Genomic DNA, 15,837 nt, shown 5'->3' with positions numbered 1-15,837 from the left:
CCATTTATATATTGTGTCCCTGCCCTGTCATGATTGTGGGTATGTATTTGGTCACACAGGCTCACAATCTACCACAGTAGGTGCAAACTATTTCAGGTCAACTATCCCATTCTGTGTACCTGGTCATTCCAGAGACTGGCACGTTGTTGCCTGAAGTTGCTGTCACAACAAGTGGGAAGTGTTATAGATCTCCTGTCTCATTATACTTAACATTTTAGTGACTGACACCTATCTACTTCTAATCACAGGGTTCCCCTCTGCTGTGAGTTAGCCTTTTACAGGCTCCTACCTAATGTCTTTGCATAGCTAAAACTACTATTGCTGATATGCTACTCTATCAAATATCTTGGGTATCCTTGCTAACAAATGAAAAACACTTTGTACACTAAAATGGACTCTAAAATCCATCTCCAATATTTTAAAATTAATAAACAAAAATGTTCAAAGAAAATTTTAATAGTGTTTACAAAGAGCTGGCATGAACATGATAGGCTAAATAGCCTTCTTCTGTCTTGCAACAGTTCTATGTTTCTAGTCCTACGTATGATTTTCCTCCCGGGTTCACTGCAGTGTCCAGAAGATTAATCTTAAATTCCTAGAGACTCCAGGGCAATTCTGTAGGATTCATAACACTATTCCATCTCCCTAAACTGCACAATTAGTGGCCAACTATTTAATCATTATGGTTCTGTATTTCAATTAAAAAAATATATAATTTAGTCAAGCCGTGTGTAACCAGCAGGAGCCACCAACCCCCCCACCCCTCCCCACCGTATGTAACCAGCAGGAGCCACCGCCCCGCTCCCCCACTCCACTCACATTAACCAGCTAAACTGATAGTAGGATGACCACACCACCTAGGGTAAAAATCTAAGTCTTTTCTTTGGGAAGGACTAAACTGTCAGTAGGAGGTGGGATAAAAAGGGATGCATGAGGAGTTGGGTAAGGTGGGTGAGGAATTGTTGTTGGGGTGTTGTTTATGTAAGCCATGTTGGTTAGGTTTTGTTTTTCTTGGTGTGTGGTTGGTCATTCTGTTAAAATTTATAATATAAATGCCTCAATAAAATATAAAACAAAATCAAAGTCTTTCACACAATGGAATCAACCAACAAGCCCCTCAGCTCATAGCCAACTTCTCAAAAAACATCCAATTTTTTAGAAATAAATTCAGAGTCCCCAATTCATTTTTTCCAATTTTAGGGCAATTTAGCATGGCCAATCCATCTACCCTGCACATCTTTGGGTTGTGGAGGCGAAACCCACGCAAACACAGGGCGAATGCACCAATTCCACACGGACAGTGACCCAGAGCCGGGTTCGAACCTGGGACCTCGGCGTAAGGCAGCAGTGCTAACCATTGCGCTACTGTGTTGCCCTAAAAAAAACATCCAATATTAAGTCATTCTGTGAGCTAATGTCCACGTTTGGGAAATAGACTTCAGGTTCAGTGACGGCAAAAAAATGGCTACTTCTTTCAGGAGACGATATCTGCAATTGTGGTAGTTGTGATGTTAGTCGTCTCTCCCCATTTTCCCCTCAGTTAGTGTTCTACAGTAATACCATTTTTTCCCCCTTTGATGTAATTCATCCTGTGGAGTCTGCTTTTGGCAGGTTCATGTCAATTACTTTATCTACCATTGTGCTCTCTAGTCATATTAGGTAAAAACTCTGGCTGGGAATCAGCACATCCTGGGATCCAGCAGACCTGCAGCTGCTGACTCACTTGGATGCTCCTGCCTCCACCTGATATGCATCAGCAACTGTGTGGTGCTCACTAGATTGTATCCCAGAAGCCTGTCTAATAATGTCGCCCATTAAGGTGTATGTCTCTCTGCGCTGGTGGAAGGTGGGGGTGATAGCGGTGATATCTCGACTGTGGTCTCCTTGGAGCTCTCCTCCAAAGTGGTCTCTTGGGTTGTGGGGTGGGGTGGGGGGGGGGGGGGGGGGGGGGGGGGGGGGTGACGACTCTGGATGGCTCGGCCCCATCAGATAGAGATCGTGCGAGACAATGGACAGTCGTAGGTGAGGGGGAAGGATTATTTTGTCTGGCATGAACAACTCACTTGAGACAGGTGATCTGGCTGAAGAGGCAGTGGATCCTCACCTCTGCGGGCCAACCTCATTGTCAGTGACTTCTTTCTCCTTGGTCAACCCTGCGACCACCAGGACACGTTCCTCATAGGGGTGAGGACTCAGATCACCTCTCCCCACCCTCGTCTTGGCCCTTTCCCACTTATTAAAGGCTATCATCTCTTGTGGGGACAAAGAGAGGGCTTTGTGAGCTGTGTGCTAGATGGATCGGGGGTCTATGGCAGTTGGCATGTGTGGCACTGCAACTGGACATGGAGGGATTCTGCTGGTGGGGCCTTGGTGATGCTGAGAACAAGCATGAAGATCGGATGCGGGGTGGGTGTGAAATGTCAGCCAGTGATTTGTGGGGCAGGGGGTTGGGCATTTGAGGGGTGGTAGGCAGAATTGACGCCAGGACAAAGGTGGTAACATACCCTTGAAGCTTGTTGGAGGTTGTTGGTTTTCTTCTGACACTGGACGCTGGTCCCCCGGTCATGCTGCCTGCAGTGACAGCAGCTGCCACCGCCACCCAGAAAGAATTGGTGATGCTGCTGGCTGTCCTCCGAGCCCTTGGGGAAACAGGATGTCACTACTTGCATCTACAGCATCCAGAAGCCTGGTCAGGTCGACATTGCCAAAGGAAGGAGCAGGTCTGTGCGCTGCCACCATTGTGTGTTGACTGGAGTGACTGGCGAGGGAGTGTTTAATAGCAGCTCCCCCTTGTTAGCAGTGAGCTGCTGAGGCAAGAGTCAGGAGAATCAGATGGCGAGACAGCCAGTAATAGTGAGAAGCTCACGGGGATTAACTTCCAGCACTAAGTGCCGTTAAAAACAGGCAACACGGCTGTATACAGCAACATCTCACCAACACGGCTGTCGAAAAACACCCTTCCAATCGTGCCCAAAAATGACACTTGGAATTGGTTACGTTAAATCGGGCCATATGACTCTGTTAATCTGTAAATTCACTTGTCTGGAAAATAAAGCAGTTTTAGAATTCACATCTGCCTTGTCCTCCAAACTATTTCTGTCCACCTTTGAAAAGCATTTCATTTTCAAAAGATTAGAAAAATGCATGTAAGGATGCACAAAACACATTTTGTGAAAGTTTTGTCAAAGTAAAGGTGAAGCTGAAGGCGCTTGCTATTATTTGTGTTATTCATGTGTAACTTCAGGGGAGGAGCAGATGCACAGTTAAACATGAATATTCATACTTTTTCGATATTATATCGCTCCATTGTTAGCTTTGCAATAATGGCACTTCACGGTCTGTCTCACCATGGACATTAATTGAATGGTGTGAGGTTGTTGTATTTGTGGAGTTGATACAAACCAACTCGTCACCTAAAGTCTCATACAAGTGTTTATTTAAAAACAAAATAAATGATAAATACTGACATCTCTACAACAAATGTGGAGTCAAACAACGGCAGATGCTGTTAGATATCTCAAAATTGGCCCATGATATCCGCTTCCAATTACACGTGTCCCAATTTATTTGTTGTACAATTAGATGTTGGGCAGCAAAGGGCATTTTTCTCAAGGCAAGGAGGTTAGATCACTTATTGGCAGTGGCCAGCACCACTGCGAACCAAAAAATATCTAAGGCAGCTTCAAAACATGTTCCAACACACAAGATTAATTTGTGGCTTTCAAATTGGAATTGGATAATTATCTGGATAGGAAAAAGCGTGCAGGGATACAGGAAAAAAAAGGCACGGAGTAGGACTAGCTGAGTTGCACTTGCAGAAAACTGCACATAAACACTGCTAAAACGAGCTGAATGGCTTCCCAATTAGTGGTGCCAACAGTCTATGATCAGAATGTTCCCCACCACATTTCAGGCAAAAGTGTGTTAAAAAAATAAATAAAAGTAGATCTTTTTGGCATATAATTTACTTCTTAGAAATTGCCAGGCATAAAAATAAAAAAACACAGGTGCAAAATTGAAAACATAAACTTCTTTACTCCACCTCATCCAGGAAGGTCTCAATTTTCCATCCTGTTACAAATAGAACAATAAAAATGTCACCACAGAATTTGGAAAACAAGAATTGTAAATGTGTGATATATATCTGCGTGATTTTCTTCTGACTGGTATCAAAGTACCCATCACAGCTAAAGCATGAACGGCATCCAAAATAAATTTGATGTGCACCTGAAACTCTCATTTTAAAGCCACTGGGCTGGAACGCACTTCTTCAAAGTTTCAATGGGTTCTGAAGAAAAGTATTTCGGTTATTCTAAATCGTGGCAGGTTTAAAATTACAGCTTTTAGAAAAACTGATACAAAGTTATGCTGGGCGAGAAGTGTCCAGAACAACAGCCGCCCACCCAACATTTTTCCAAAAGGATTACCCCGTGTGCTCAGGAAGGTTTGTTAGGTCCGAATGAACTTTTGCAAAAGTTTTGTTTTCGTTTCACAAACTTGCCCTTTCAGACTGTTAGCTTTAACCCCCTACGGGACACAAGAGAGAAGAGAAAAACATACCCAACCTTCAGCACTATTCCGCGTCACGACCAACTTGACGGCGGAAAAAGCGCGGGCGCGTTGGCTTGAAGGACAGCGGGGCGAACCAATCGGCATCGAGGAGGCTGGCATCAGTGGGCGGTGTGATAGGGGTCTGGCCAACCGGCGGTGAGGGTGGGCGGGAGCTGGTCGCCTGGGTTGATTGTGGGGTCAGAGTATGCTGGGTAAATAGAACAACGGTCGGGGCGAGGCGAGCGCGCCTCCCTCCTACGCGCGAGCAGCTCCCCGGCCTATCCCAGTGGCAGCTTCAGCAGGATGGAACTTGGAAGCGGAATTTAGAATCGTTTGAAGTGCCCGGTGGAACGGGATGCCGTTAGGTTGCTAGTTACCGCCAGGGAGAGCGCGCGACCTCGGCTCCGAGACCACGTCTCTTGCGCAGCCGCCAAGCGGGCCGGCCGTTGGGCGGCGTCGCCAGCGGCCGATTGTAGTCGGGGTGCCTGTCCGGGGAGGCGGAGGAGGGAGACGCCGAAGACCGGTTGCTTGTTGCGCTTCGCTCCAGTCTGCAAGTTGCTTCTCAGCTCGGTGCGACTATGAAGAAATTCTCCCGCATCTCGAAACCCGAGGGAGCGGGTTATGTCGGTGCTGGAGGAGGAGGAGGAGGAGGCGGCGGCGGCGGCTCCTCGATGGGGAGCGCCAGCAACTACCTGGGCAGAGTGTTCAGCGTGGGCCGTTACCAGGTGACGGTGGAGGAGCTGCTCGCCGAAGGTGTGTGGGGGCAGTTGGCTGGGTGGGGAAGCAGGGGAGGGACACTGATGCCATGCAGCGAAATCTGTCCCCAGACCACACCATCTCTCACTTCACAACCCCGACCGGACCCTCAAACATTTTCCCCTTCAGATTTTACCCCATTCGATTTCATTTTCGACAGTCTTAATTTCCGAAATCCCGTTTTTGAAGGTCAGCCACCTTTTTTTAAAAAATAGACGGTATTTGGGATAGGGTGGCGGTGCTGTCATGTGTGAACTTGGTCTAGATACTTTTAAACTGACTTCGCTTCCCCCTTTTCATTACCCGTTTGCCCCGTGCTCTGTGTCGAGTTTTATTTTAATGTTGTCTTCTTTTGATCCCTTAGCCAGCGGTGTGTTTTAATGTAAGTGTGACAAATTTCAGTTTTCTTTCTCCTCTCTGCAGTCCTGCACGTTCAAATCAAACCTAGCAAGTACATCTGAAGAATGTGTGTGTGTGCAGCATGTTAGTCAGTGTACTTTTTTACTGTACAATAACATACGGATAAACAGTGCTGTAAAGCAGATGAAAGTGCTTCGACAGTGTGTGTTTTCCTGCGCAGTATACTATTGGGTCTGAAGCGTGTTAAATTTGCTTGCATTACCGGATCTCCTCTTCTCTTCTCCTCCCCCCCCCCCCCCCCGTTAGTGATTAAGGGCAACAATTATCTGACAAGTGGAAGTTGACAGTGTTTGTGGTGGCACTTTTTTCTGGCAAAGGATATATACTTGCAAGAAATATCGTTGCAAAACTAATTTGTTACAGTATTTCACAACTCACTTTGCACAGTACATACAGTGACCACTGGAATATAGCACATGTAACATTGTATCTCAGTCAAAGCTAAGTGCAAGGAAGCTATTGATCATGCGTTATACAGAATCGAGTTTATTTGAACACGAGTAGGATGTGTGTTTATTATACAAAAACCTGTTTTTATGTAATCCAACAAATAGACTTCTCATGCTACACAAACTTGTGTTTTAAATTAAAATGATTCCTGAGCATTGTGTAGTGTTTAGCGCTGTAGTTAATAACCAGACTATGACACAACCTTGTTATTTGATCCAGGCCTTCCAATCGAATTTTTTTGGTGCAAAGTTTGCCTAATTCTATATTGATAGCATTGCTCACCTTTTGTCTTTTACTGCTGCTGAAGCACTCAGTTTATCTCCAGAGTTATCTCCAAAGTTGCTTATTGCAATGCTTCCCATAATTTATGTTGCACGGTAGCTCAGTGGTTAGCACTGTTGCTTTACAGCGCCAGGGTCCCTGGTTCGATTCCTGACTTTGGCCACTGTGCGTTTTCTGTGTGGGTTTCCTCCGGGCGCTCCGGTTTCTTCCCACAAGTCTGAAATTTGGGTAATTTGGACATTCTGAATTCTCCCTCCGTGTTCTCGAACATGCACTGAAATGTGGCCACTCGGGGCTTTTCACAGTATCTTCATTGTAGTGTTCATGTAAACCTACTTGTGACAATAATAAAGATTATAATTATATCTTCCATAACTTGCAGCATGTCCCAAAAGCTAGCTGCGCATTCAAACCTTGCTTTCTGTATCTTAGTTAAGATCGAATTGTTTTAATAATAAGAACAATAATCTTTACTGTCACAAGTAGGCTTACATTAACACTGTGAAAAGCCCCTAGTCATCATATTCCAGCCCTTGTTCGGGTACACTGAGGGAGAATTTAGAATGTTCAAATTGCCTGAGCGAGTACCCAATTCTTTTTCCAATTAAGGGGCAATTTACCATGGCCAATCCACTTACCTTGCACATCTTTAGGTTGTGGGGCTGAGACCCGCGCAGGGATGGGGAGAACGTGCAAGTCGAGATCGAATCATAGTTGACAACTAAACCTTCCCGAACAAATGTATGCTGTATCTATTTTGTTCAGATCAAATTAAGTTCTCATCCGTGTTTAATTTCCTCAGCTCCTTTTAAGGCTCACCTTTTTTCACTATGATTTTGGTTAGCTGACCAATTTTTCCTTCATTAGTCAGTCTGTTGTGAGGCGTCATGGGTTGTTTTTCCAGTGTTTGAGGTATTAATCTCGTAAGATATTGATATGCACTTATCAGAAGTTTCTCCTTTCTAATGTCAACTTTATTTTTCAAAATTATCCAATTAATTGTTTAAAACTTTATACTCCCTTTGACTAATGCAGAACTTTAGCAGAAAATAGCAGTTGATGCTATTGTAAGTTATAACAGTATCTGGGGTTTTTATGAAAGGGGAAGAGAAAAAATGTTTCCCGTTTGACTTTTTGTTTCATATGCCCAAAAGAAGCTGCAATCTTTTCCTTATATTTTGTAACTGTTTGAGTTGTTGCTACGTATAGCTCTTGTTTCGTTTCTTCCCCAATAATATTTCTTGGGTTTTGTTCTTTTCCTTTCTACTTCCTGATTTCTAATTGTGCTTTACTTCTGTTGCTCTTCATAAACCTCGAGCCACCTTCTCAGTTTTCTAATTTCTGCCCAGTTATGTCTCTTTAAGATATTAATGCCAACACATTGCATCAAAAAACTCTGGGTTTCTTAGATTCACATAACCTTATTATGGGAGGAGATTTTAACACAATCGTTGATCTGGAATTGGACCGGTTAAAATCCAGGACAGGGAGGACGCCAGCCACGGCAAAGGTATTGAAGGGGTTTATGGGGGGGGGGAAAGGGGGGGGGGGGAAAGGGGGGGGGGGGGAGAGGAAGGGGGGGGGGGGAAAGGGGGGGGGGAAGGGGGGGGGGGGGGAGAAAGGGGGGGGGAAGGGGGGGGGGGGGAAAGGGGGGGGGGGGGAGAGGAAGGGGGGGGGGGGAAAGGGGGGGAGAGGAAGGGGGGGGGGGAAAGGGGGGGGGAAGGGGGGGGGGGGAGAAAGGGGGGGGAGAAAGGGGGGGGGGGGGAGAAAGGGGGGGGGGGGGAGAAAGGGGGGGGGGGAGAAAGGGGGGGGGGGAGAAAGGGGGGGGGGAGAAAGGGGGGGGGGGAGAAAGGGGGGGGGGGAGAAAGGGGGGGGGGGGGGAAAGGGGGGGGGGAAGGGGGGGGAGAAGGGGGGGGGAGAAAGGGGGGGGGGGGAAAGGGGGGGGGGGGGAGAAAGGGGGGGGGGGGGGAAGGGGGGGGAGAAAGGGGGGGGGGGGAAGGGGGGGGAGAAAGGGGGGGGGAAGGGGGGGGAGAAAGGGGGGGGGGGGAGAAAGGGGGGGGGGGGGGAGAAAGGGGGGGGGGGAGAGGGGGGAGGAAAGGGGGGGGGGGGGAGAGGGGGGAGGAAAGGGGGGGGGGGGAGAGGGGGGAGGAAAGGGGGGGGGGAGGGGGGGAGAGGGGGGAGGAAAGGGGGGGGAGAGGGGGGAGGAAAGGGGGGGGGGAAAGGGGGGGGGGGAGAAAGGGGGGGGGGGAGAAAGGGGGGGGGGGGGGAGAAAGGGGGGGGAGAAGAGGGGGGGGGGGAGAGGGGGGGGGGGGGGAGAGAGGGGGGGGGGGGGGAGAGGGGGGGGGGGGGAGAGGGGGGGGGAGAAAGGGGGGGGGAGAAAGGGGGGGGGGAGAGGGGGGGGGGGAGAAAGGGGGGGGGGGGAGAAAGGGGGGGGGGGGAGAAAGGGGGGGGGGGGGGAGAAAGGGGGGGGGGGAGAAAGGGGGGGGGGGGGAAAGGGGGGGGGAGGGGAAAGGGGGGGGGGGGGAAAGGGGAGGGGGGGGGGGAAAGGGGAGGGGGGGGGGAAAGAGGGGGGGGGGAAAGAGGACCCATGGAGGTTTGCACGGCCAAGGGCGAAGGAATTTTCCTTTTTCTCATGTCCACAAGGTATCCTCTTGCATCAACTTTTGTTCTGAGCAGGGCACTAATACCGGGGGTGGTGGATACTGAGTACTCTGCAATCGCTGTGTCGGATCATGCCCCACATTGGGTGGATCTACGGGTTAGTGTGGAGAGAGGGCAATGCCCGCTGTGGAGACTGGATGTGGGGTTGCTAGCAGACGAAGCGATCTCTGGACGTGTTAACAAGTCCATCTAGAACTACCTGGAAACAAGTGATACGGGGGTGGTCAATGCAGCGACAGTTTGGGAAGCTTTGAAGGCAGTGGTCAGAGGGGAATGAATCTCGATATGGGCCCACAGAGTAAAGGCGGAACGGGCTGAGAGGGATAGGTTAGTGGAGGAGATATTCCAGGTGTGCAGGAGATACTTGTAGGCCCGGGCGCGGGGCTACTGAGGGAGCGGCGGAGGTTACAGGTGAAATTTGGGCCGTTGACTACAGGGAAAGCAGTGGAACAGTTGAAGTAGGCAAGGAAGGCAGTTTAGGAGTACGGGAAAAAGACAAGCAGAATGTTACCACACCAGTTCAGGACAAGGGAGGTGGCCAGGGAGATAGGGTAAGTACTGGACGCAAGTATCCTAGATAAAGGGAACTGTAGCGACATGTGTGACCGACTGGTAGAAAGGGCCGACACCGTACTGGACGCAACAAGAAAGAAATGGGAGGAGGACCTGGGGATTGAGATAGGGTGGGGACTCTGGAGCGAGGCACTGCATAGGGTCAACTCCACTGGCACGTGCGCAAGGCTCAGCCTGCGCAACTAAAAGTGGTACATAGAGCCCACTTAACAAGAACCCGTATGAGTAGGTTCTTCCCTGGAGGTGGAGGGCAGATATGAAGAGGCCCGGGCAACCACGCCCACATGTTCTGGTCTTGTCCCAGACTTGTGGAGTACTGGACAGCCTTCTTCGAGGCTATGTCCAAAGTGGTGGGGGTGAGGGTGAAGCCATGCCCGATAGTGGCGGTCTTCGGGGTTTCAGACCAGCCAGATCTATTCCTGGGGAGGAGGGCGGACGCCCTTGCCCTTGCCTCCCTGATCACCCGCTGTAGAATCCTGTTTGGCTGGCGGTCAGCAGCACCACCCAGAGCTGCAGACTGGCTGTTCGACCTCTCGGAATCTCTCCAAATGGAGAAAATCAAATTCGCCATCCGAGGGTCAGACAATGGCTTCCACAGAACGTGGGAGCCATTCATGCAACTGTTCCGGGACCTGTTTGTGGCCAACGTACAAGAGGAAGAATAGCCAGGTGGCCAAGAATCGGGAAAATGGTCGGGAGTCGGGGGAAGGTAGCTGGGGCATGGAGGGGAGAGATGGACTGGGAGGGGGAGGGAGGGGGGGGACGGCTAAACCTGAGGAGGGGGGAAGACAGCTAAACCTGGGGAGAGGGAGGCGAATCGTGGAGGGGGTGGATGGGAGAGGAGAGCACAGCTCCTTCCTCGGCTGAATGGAAGCTGTGCTCCGAAAGCTAGTGATTCGAAACAAACCTGTTGGACTTTAACCTGGTGTTGTAAGACTTCTTACTGTGCTCACTCCAGTCCAACGCCAGCATCTCCACATCATTGCTACAGTTCAGCATGGATTTTTTTTCAGATCTTCTACTCGAGAGTTGTAGTCATATCATCATGGAACAATTGCAGGATCAAGTTTTTTGGACATCCAAATCTTTGGACCACAATCCACGTAACCTCAAGATTGCTTTGGTCAGATACACAAATGCAATGACTGGTTCCTGGCGTTGTTCTTGACATTGGCGTTAGATTTATTTGGCAACATAGATCATGCCAGTGTTTCCTATGGAAAGCCTATGCCACACTTTGTCTCTGGGAGGCTTTTCTTAGCCGTAGGAAGTAGGGAGAATAAATGTCAGGATTTTTCTGATTATACAGAATCTTAATTTCTTCCACCCCCCCGTGGTTTTTCTCGTTAAGTTGCAGCCACCACAGCTTAAAGTCCTCCCGATGAATTTTTTCCCCCCCTTTTGGGATGGCAGTGAGGATTTCTTCAAGATCGGAATAAAAGTTTTCCTCAACATCCTTATTGGAGTCGAGGTTTGGGACATAAAAATTGATGGTGGCATATTGGTGATGAAGTGTCTTGGATCTTTTATTTATGCAATTAGGGAGTTCTCAGTGCAAAACCAACTCTGGACAAGAGGCCCATTGTTAGCGTTGCCTTGCTTTTCCAGCTGAAGGTGCTGTACTTCAGCTGCTACTCCCCAGGAATGTGGGTCGCACTGAAGGCAGCAATGTTAATTTGAAATTTTGCTTGCACATGATGCTATTGTATCGCTACTTTGTGCTAAATTATTTAGGTTTAGAACAGATCTAACAGCTCTCAACTGACATCAGTTCTCAACTGACATTAAGGGGCTGGTTTAGCACAGTGGGCTAAACAGCTAGCTTGTAATGCAGAACAAGACCAGCAGCGTGGGTTCAATTCCCATACCGGCCTCCCTGAACAGGTGCCGGAATGTGGCGACTAGGGGCTTTTCACAGTAACTTCATTAAAGCCTACTTGTGACAATAAGTTATTATTATTATTCTTACATCCATGAAGTCCTTTGGGACAGCAACAGAATTGTATTCCACCACAGCCTGCAAACTCCAGCATGTCCCACAGTATTACCATCAAGCCAGCGGACCAAACCATGTCAGTGAGCCATATAGGACAGCTTGACAGGAAGAACATCAGACATATCTAAAAATAGGGTGCCAACCTGGTGAAGCTAAAACAAAGAAATAGCAGAAGGTACAGGATACCACAAAGGCTGTGGGTTCGAACAACATCCTGGCTGTAGTACTGGAGAAGTGTGTTCCAGAACTTGTAATGGTCCTAACGTTAAGCTCGCACAGAACAGTGTGCGGCTGTAAGAAACCCTAGTAAAATTGAAATCGGTGAGATTTGGGGAAAATTCTCCAGTGGCTGGCATCATACCTTGCACAAAGGAAAGTGGTTGTGGTGATGAAGGCTAGTCATCTTAACCACAGGACTGTGCTCAGATGTTTTCACATCAATGTCCCAGTTACAAGCACCTTTAGCTGTTTCATCAATGCCCGTCCCTCTTTCATAAAGTCAGAAATGAGCATATTCTTTCATGATTGCAAAGTGTTCCATTGCATTCACAAACTCCACAGAAAATGAAACAATCTATACCAACATGCCTCAAGGTCCAGACAACATTAGGGTTTGGGCTGACATATGGGTGGAATGTTATTTGACACTGCCAGGAAATGACCATCTTCAGTGAGAGAGAGCCTGGCCACCACCACCTTGATATTTAATAGCATTACACTGAATGCCCATCATCAAATGGGGGTGCCCATTGACTGGAAGTTTAACTGAACCAGCCCACACATTGTGGCTACAAGATCAGAGACTGGGTACTCTGTGGGTGGAATGACTCACCATTTGACTCCTGCAAGGCTTTTCCACCATTTGTGAGGCACAAGCCAAGAGCATGATGGGACATGTCTCACTTACCTGGGTGAATACAGCTCCAGCATGACTCCAGAAGAAGCTTGATACCATCCAGGACAAAGCAACATGTTGGCACCCATTCACCATATCACTCCCTCACCACCAGTCTGTGCATGCCACCCACAAGATGCATTGCATCAACTTGCAAGAGCTCCTTTTTCAGCACCTTCCAAACCTGCAATCCAAGAAGAACATGGAAAACACCATCATCTGGAAGTTCACTGCAAGCTGTGCATCATCCTGATTTTGAACTATATTGCTGTTCCTTCATTGTTGCTGGAAAACCCTTGCTAATATCACTGTGGATGTACCTCCATTCCATGGACAGCAATGGTTCAGGAATGCAGCACTCCGCCATCTTAAGGGCAATTAGAAATGGTTAGTAATTGCTGGCCTTGCCAGCAATGCTCACACCTGACATTAATACATATGAAAGTTGAGGCTTTGTAGCAAAGCTTTGTAAGTGTCTATATATCCTGCTGAAGCAAAATCTAAGGGTTTAATAATCCTCCCAATATGTCTTTATATCCTGCCATATTGCATCAAAACTTCTTGGCACCTCATACAACTAATGATTTTTGAAATATGGTAAGTGTCTCTGAAAGTATAGGTCCAATTCTCAGTAGTCAGTACAGAAAACTGGGCAGCATGGTTGCTTCACAGTGCCAAGGTCCCAGGCTTGATTCCCGGCTTGGGTCACTGTCTGTGCGGTGCACGTTCTCCCATGTCCGCATGGGTTCCTCCGGGTGCTCCAGTTTCCTCCCACAAGTCCTGAAAGACATGCTGTTAGGTAATTTGGACGTTCTGAATTCTCCCTTCGTGTACCCGAACAGGCGCCGGAGTGTGGAGATTAGGGGCTTTCCACAGTAACTTCATTGCAGTGTTAATGTAAGCCTACTTGTGACAAGAAAGATTATTATTATAATAAAACTGGCCAGGTGTTGTTCTGTACTATTCTAATTAGGCCCTCTTGCACTACTCTGGTGTATCCACCTGTAAAGAAATAAACTTAGGTTAATTATTTTGTTTAAATTGTGGCAGAAACTATTTAGAAATAAAAACAGAAAATGCTGTAAATACTCAGTGGTCTGTCAGCATCTGTGGAGAAAGAAGCAGGGTTAATGTTTCAGGTCAATGACCTTTCATCAATACTGAGAAGTTAGAAATACAATAAGTTTTTAAGCAAGAGAAATTGGAGGGGGTAGGAAAAAGGAACAAAACTGAATGCCTGATGGGATGGAAGGCAGGAAAAATTAGAATGATTCTCCTCACTTTAGCCCTGAAAGGTTTACGCCTTTCTCAAACTATGACCCCTGGTTCTGGATTCCCCCACCATCACGAATATTCTTTGAGTCCACTCTGTTAGAATTTTATAAGTTCCTATGAGATTCCCTCTTGCTCTTCTAAACTCCAATGAATATAATCCTAACCACTTAGTCTCTCCTCGCATGACAGGCCATCCCAGGAATCAGCCTGGTAAACCTTCTCTGGGCTCCTTCCGTAGCAAGAACATCCTTCCTCCGATAAATGCCAAAGCTGCACATAATACTCCATGTGTGGCCTCACCAATGCTCTATGCAATTGCAGCAAAATATCCCTATTCCTACACTCAAACCTCTTGCTATGGAGACCAACATGCCATTTGCCTTCTTCGCTACCTTTTGGACCTACGCTCTTTCAGTGACTGATGCACTTAAGGACACCAAAGTCTCGCTGAGTATCCACCTCTCTCAATTTACACCCATTCAAATAATAATCTGCCTTCCTATTTTTGCTGCCAAAGTGGATAAACTAACATTTTTCCACATTATATTGCATGTGAGATCTTGTGGAAAGCCTTTTGAAATCTAAATAAACCACATTCACAGATTCTCCCTGATCAATTCAGCTGGTTACATCTTCAAAGAATTCCAGGAGATTTGTCAAACATGATTTCCCTTTCGTAATACCATGCTGACTTTGTCTAATTATACCACTGCTTTCCAAATGCTGTGCTATGAATCCTTGATGATGGATTTGAGCAACTTTCCTCTACTGACTTTAGGCTTACTAGTCTATAGTTCCCTGTTTTCTCTCTGCCTCCCTTTTTGAATAGTGGGCTTTCATCTGTAGGAACCATTTCAGAGTACAAAGAATTTTGGAAAATAACCACCCATAGATCTATTATTTCTAGGGCCACTTCCTTAAGTACTCTGGGATGAAGATTATCAGGCGATTTATCCGCCTTCAATCCCATTAACGTCCTCAAAACCATTTCTTTACTAACATGGTTTCCTTCAGTTTCTCAGAACTTCCAGTACATTATTCATGTCTTCCTTTGTGAAGAGCGAAGAAAAGTACAAATTTTGTTCCTCAGCTATTTCTTTGTTCCCTGTTATGAATTCTCATGGATGCTCTAGTGTCCCCAGACGCCACTCCAGCTTCAAAATGCAGGCTTCCAGTAGCTGGAGCTGGAGACAGTTCCTGCACACATGCTGGTCCTGGGGACCGGAAATGTCCCTGTTCTCCCGCATGGAGCAAGAAATGCAGACCACGGCTTGGAGCTCTCCTGCCATGTCTTACCCCTTTAAGTTAAATGAATCCTTTTAATATAAAACAATTTCAACTAGGGCCCTTCTTCTCCACTGTTTGTTTGTATGAAATATATTTTGTAAAAACACAATCACAATGAACGATATCATAACAATTATAACCAATAATAGTAGTAAGTACCTACCTAACTGTACACACCCAAAGAACTTTAGATTTCCTTAGAAGGTATAAACTTGCGCTCTGCTCTTTTAACCACTTGGTTCTGCTCTTAAATTCACTTTTTTTTTGGTTCCCTGACTTATTTAATTATTTAAGTTTCAACTATTTAAAGATAATCCCTAATATCAGTTACTCACCAACTAATCAGTTTACGGGCCAGGCAGTGGCGCAGTGGGTTAGCCCTGTTTCCTCACAGCGCTGACTCTGGATCACAGTCCGTGTGGAGTTTGCACATTCTCCCCGTGTTTGCGTGGGTTTCTTCCCCACAACCCAAAGATGTGCAGGCGAGGTAGATTGGCCATGTTAAATTGCCCCTTAATTGGAAAAAATGAATTGGGTATGCTAAATTTATTTTTTTAAAAACTAACTAATCAGCTTACCACTTTACAGTGACGTTCAGTCTTAGATTTTTCAAACTCAGCGCAGCGACCGCTGGTCACGGTGCGCTCTGCTGCTCAAAGATGAGTGCAGTTTGGATTGGATTGGATTTGTT

At 47.1% G+C, this 15,837-nt stretch overlaps 1 protein-coding gene across 3 annotated transcripts in view; it reads left to right on the top strand.

Moving 5' to 3' along the window:
* Positions 1-4,752: 4,752 nt before the first annotated feature.
* Positions 4,753-15,837, top strand: part of bmp2k (BMP2 inducible kinase) — a 184,547-nt gene continuing 173,462 nt past the window's right edge. For 2 of the 3 annotated variants that reach the window (XM_038791806.1, XM_038791805.1), the window contains exon 1: positions 4,753-5,304. In XM_038791806.1, the coding sequence (XP_038647734.1) occupies positions 5,130-5,304 (175 nt within the window). In that variant the 5' untranslated portion in view covers positions 4,753-5,129. Of the gene's footprint in view, positions 5,305-5,671; positions 5,690-15,837 lie in introns of all 3 variants that reach the window. The other variant, XM_038791808.1, reaches the window with a different exon arrangement.

The sequence above is a fragment of the Scyliorhinus canicula genome, chromosome 3, assembly GCF_902713615.1.
Source record: "Scyliorhinus canicula chromosome 3, sScyCan1.1, whole genome shotgun sequence".
NCBI classification, from domain to species: domain Eukaryota; kingdom Metazoa; phylum Chordata; class Chondrichthyes; order Carcharhiniformes; family Scyliorhinidae; genus Scyliorhinus; species Scyliorhinus canicula.
This window is presented reverse-complemented; position numbering and strand designations above follow the sequence as displayed.